At 45.8% G+C, this 5000-nt stretch overlaps 1 protein-coding gene across 1 annotated transcript in view; it reads left to right on the forward strand.

The window, feature by feature from the left end:
• Positions 1-5000, forward strand: part of bcas3 (BCAS3 microtubule associated cell migration factor) — a 198451-nt gene that overhangs the window by 108789 nt on the left and 84662 nt on the right. Inside the window, exons 18-19 of the mRNA XM_083696184.1 lie at positions 3086-3282; positions 4151-4248. Of these exons, the coding sequence (XP_083552310.1) occupies positions 3086-3282; positions 4151-4248 (295 nt within the window). The remainder of the gene's footprint in view (positions 1-3085; positions 3283-4150; positions 4249-5000) is intronic.

Genomic DNA, 5000 nt, shown 5'->3' on the forward strand with positions numbered 1-5000 from the left:
TCATTAATAACATGTCAATTGCAAAGTAAATTTCCACAACATAATCAATTAAAACACATACATTCCTCAGACGACAGATCCTTTATCAAAGTCGTAAACTGACCAAGTGACACAAGATAATCTAATTTGGCCGTACATCAGAGTCACCAGACCAGCACCATCTGCCCCACGCGTATCCTACCGTACAACGGACAGAAAGGGACTGGTTTACCTCCTCAGTCCCCCAGGTCCTGACCAGCCCTCTATCCTTTCTCTCAACCTAAAGAAGCTTTATTTATTGCCACTGAATGGCATTAGGGTAGGTGGTTTCCTGGACTAAGTGGCCTTTGACTGTTTGACATTTTGTCTTTGCTCCGCGGTGCTCCACTATTACAGCGTAAAATACGATTATACGTTATATAATCTAGTACCAAAAAAAAACGGGAATTGAAATGGAGTTTTAGAAAACACTTCCTGAATTGAAATGGAATCACAAAATCAATTCACCCCCAAATCCTCGTAGAGGTATCGTAGAGAACTTTGGCCCTGGCTGTACCTTCTTCTTCGGCTTGGTTTACCCCACCCTTCAACCCCGGGTCGTAGACTGCAAGTAACCATCACGCTCCGCCCATCAATAATTCCTTGGCATGTATAATTGATCGACCAAAATGTGTCCCACTTACTGAGTGGATGCTGTGTTGAGTTTCCACCATGATAGTCTTCCCAGGAACCTGCGTCGTCTCGCCACGACTGCTGAAGCTCGGCTGAATGTCGCTACGTCAGGTCAAGTCAACGTTTATTGGTCACAGGACACAGTTGTAAATTGACCGATGAAACGCTTAACTCTGCCAGCTTCCTCCCAACAGTGCAAAGTCAGGATGTGGGAATGAAAATACAATAGATAGTAATTAGTATCTATTATATTAATTATATTAATAGATAGTAATTAGTATCTGTTATATTAACTATATTAATAGGCGTAAGTGAAACTAAGTGTAAGATGAAGTGACCAGGATAGGTACCATGGTTCTCCCCAATAATGAAAGAGGGGTGCTGTGCCTCTTTGCCCACTTGGCACCACCACTACATCGACATTTCAGGGAAAATTAAACTAATATTTAGTGACGATCAAGTCCCTCATCTTTGATCGCCAATGACATTGTTGTTACGAAACAAAAGTGAAAGTGAAAGGCGTTTCTCAGCGTTTTAGCTGTGTTTTTAGCCCTTTTTGTTTACATTAATAAACACAAGTCGTTTTTTGGTTTCCTTTAAAGGTTCTTTTTTGGACTGTGGTAGTCCCACTCCCATATTTTTCATCTTTATTGGATAGAGACAGTGGAGAGAGACAGGAAAGTAAGGAGGAGAGGGTATGTCAGCAGGGCGTGGGCCGGATTCTAACCCACGCCGACATGGACATATGTGTGCACTGTAGGCCGTGGTGCTAGACCACTGGACCACCCCGGGCCACAAAAGCAAGTCGGTTTTGATGATGCCGTCCAGTGCCACCTTGTTAAAAAAATCCCTGGGGAGAACCCTGATTACACTAAACTCAGTGGCTACTTATAACCAGACTGAAACTCTTCGGGGGGGAAAACCATCCTGCTTGAGGACGGCTTAACCGGGGCCAGTATAACAACAGCCTCTGGAAACAGCTCCAGTTTACAGCCTTTTTAATGGTCGGCCTGTCCATGTTTTTGGGGCTATGTACAATAGTCTGGAGGATAAATACTAAATATGTACAGTGCACTATGATGATCATAATGGGAAGATTGAGTTAGAGGCCAGCGATGCCTTGTGAATTTCATTATATCATATCACTGGCTCTCTCCCCTCATTAGATTACCAAGACACATCCGTCGTGGGGAGGTGGGGGTGGGGGTGGTGGAGAGAGGGGGGGGGGGGGGGGGTCGGGTGGTGAGGTTAGGGGGCGCGGCGGCTAAGGCTAGTCTAGATTGATCTGCCTCTGTCCTAATGAAATGTGGGGGTTTGTGACCTTTGGTGTTTCCCCCCCCCCCCCTCTCCTTTAGCTCCGATTGTGCTGGGTGAGGTTGGGCTGATCGAGTGGAAGTGACAACAAAGACATACATGTCTCAATAGCCGCTGTCAATCAACTGTCAATGGCGGACATCCCACATGACATCTATTGAGTTAATACAGGACTTTTTTTTCCTGGAACCTTTTATGAAGTCATGTAGGTAAAAACGGATCCAGACCGGCCGCTGCCCCGTCCCGTGAGTCGTTACAGTAGGTCAACACCAGGGGAGGCTGGTGGAGGTCGAAATCGGAGGACGGGCTCATTGTAGTAAGGATCAAACATGTGTCCCGCATTCCTTTCCATGCATTACAAAAAAGCCCGTTTTCCGATTTCTACCTCCACCTGCCCCCCCCCCCCCCCCCCCCCGTGAAAAAGACCTGCCCTTCGGTGGGCTCCGTGAGCAGTGGGTAATGAGTGCGGTCAGTGGGGAAGTGGACGCAGTGTGTCATGACTGCGATGTGACAGGAGCACAGAGGACGGGGGGATAACATCTGGCCTCAGATAAACCCTGGTGCAAAAAAGAGCGCGCTGGCATCTGTTCATCTGTGGGGCTGGGCGCGACACTGATGGTGTTAACTGGCAGAGCACACACACACACACACACACACGCATCACACACACACACACACACACACACACAAATGGCCATATTAAGAGACCAAAGCTGTCATTTCAGTCTTGGACCCCTAACGCTTCACATTCAAAACAGTGACAGTTTGACACGTGTGTTTGATACCATTTCTCATTCCATTCCATGCATTACAATTCCTACCTCCACCAGCCTCCCGTGGCTGACAGACAGCTCAGCTTGTTGGGTTTTTAGGACCGGGTTTTCCCTGGTTGTTGTTGATGTTGTGTATAACAAGACAGGTGTCTGCCTACACTGACACAAACAGTTGCTTGGGGAAACAGTAATGTTTCTTGGGGAAAAATAATGTTTCTTGGGGAACAATAAAGTTTCTTGGGGAACAGTGACGTTTCTTGGGGAACAATAAAGTTTCTTGGGAAACATTGTTTCTTGGGGAACAATACAGTACCTCTGTTCTAACCCTGCGGTTCGGCTCCTGGCAGGTGGAGATTGTGACCCACACAGGGCCCCACCGGCGCCTCTGGATGGGCCCCCAGTTCCAGTTCAAGACCCTCCACCCGTCAGGCCAGACCACGGTCATCTCCTCCTCCTCCTCCGTCCTGCAGTCGCAGGGCCCCACCGACACCCAGCAGCCCCTGCTCGACTTTGACACCGATGATCTGGACCTGCACAGCCTCAGGTGGGAGGACCACACACTCATTCACTCATTCACTCATACACTCATTTACTTATTCATTCATTCACTCATTCACTCATACACTCATACACTCATTCCCTCATTCACTCATTCACTCATACACTCATACACTCATTCCCTCATTTACTCATTCATTCACTCATTCATTCATTCACTCATTCACTCATTCCCTCATTTACTCATTCATTCATTTACTCATTCATTCATTCACTCATTCCCTCATTCATTCATTCATTCATTCATTCATTCACTCATTCCCTCATTCATTCATTCATTCATTCACTCATACACTCATTTACTTATTCATTCATTCACTCGTTCACTTATTCATTCATTCACTCATTCACTCATTCACTCATACACTCATTCCCTCATTCACTCATTCACTCATACACTCATTCCCTCATTTACTCATTCATTCATTCACTCATTCCCTCATTCACTCATTTACTCATTCATTCATTCAGTCATTCCCTCATTCACTCATTCCCTCATTTACTCATTCATTCATTCACTCATTCCCTCATTCACTCATTCACTCATTCACTCACTGCACTGCAAGTTTCATTTAACCTTTATCTCAGCAGGGAGTCCCATTGAGACCAAGGTCTTTTTTACAAGGGAGCCCTGGAAAGGAGCCCTGCATACACATCATTTACAGTCATATATCATACAAAATGACAACATTATTTTTCAACAAAGATCCTAGACCGACATTTATTTATTTCCAGAGTGGCACCAGAACAACTGACTGTTTGGTTCTCTGTAGACTGTTCCAGCAGTCAATTGAAATGCAGTCCATGAGTTGAAAAACATTGGAATTTCGAATTAACTTTTTGTTGTTGTTTAGGATCCAGCCGGTACGCTCAGAGCCGGTGAGCATGCCCGGTTCCTCGCGTCTGGTGGCAGAACGCAGAGGACAGTCCACCGTCATCGATACCGGATCAGGTAGGACACAAGGCTCCTATACTACTCTACTCTGTAGGACACAAGGCTCCTATACTACTCTACCCTGTAGGACACAAGGCTCCTATACTACTCTACTCTGTAGGACACAAGGCTCCTATACTACTCTACTCTGTAGGACACAAGGCTCCTATACTACTCTACTCTACTCTGTAGGACACAAGGCTCCTATACTATACTACTCTACTCTGTAGGACACAAGGCTCCTATACTACTCTACTCTGTAGGACACATGGCTACTATACTACTCTACTCTGTAGGACACAAGGCTCCTATACCACTCTACTCTGTAGAACACAAGGCTCCTATACTACTCTACTCTGTAGGACACAAGGCTCCTATACTACTCTACTCTGTTGGACACAAGGCTCCTATACCACTCTACTCTGTAGAACACAAGGCTCCTATACTACTCTACTCTGTAGGACACATGGCTACTATACTACTCTACTCTGTAGGACACAAGGCTCCTATACTACTCTACTCTGTAGGACACATGGCTACTATACTACTCTACTCTACTCTGTAGGACACAAGGCTCCTATACTACTCTACTCTACTCTGTAGGACACAAGGCTCCTATACTACTCTACTCTACTCTGTAGGACACAAGGCTCCTATACTACTCTACTCTACTCTGTAGGACACATGGCTTATTTCTGCTAGACTGGTACAGTGTGTGGGTAGATGTGTGTGGTGTGTGATACCTACCTGAGAAGGTCGATTTGACCTCA

This window comes from Argentina silus, assembly GCF_951799395.1.
Source record: "Argentina silus genome assembly, chromosome: X".
Taxonomy (NCBI): domain Eukaryota; kingdom Metazoa; phylum Chordata; class Actinopteri; order Argentiniformes; family Argentinidae; genus Argentina; species Argentina silus.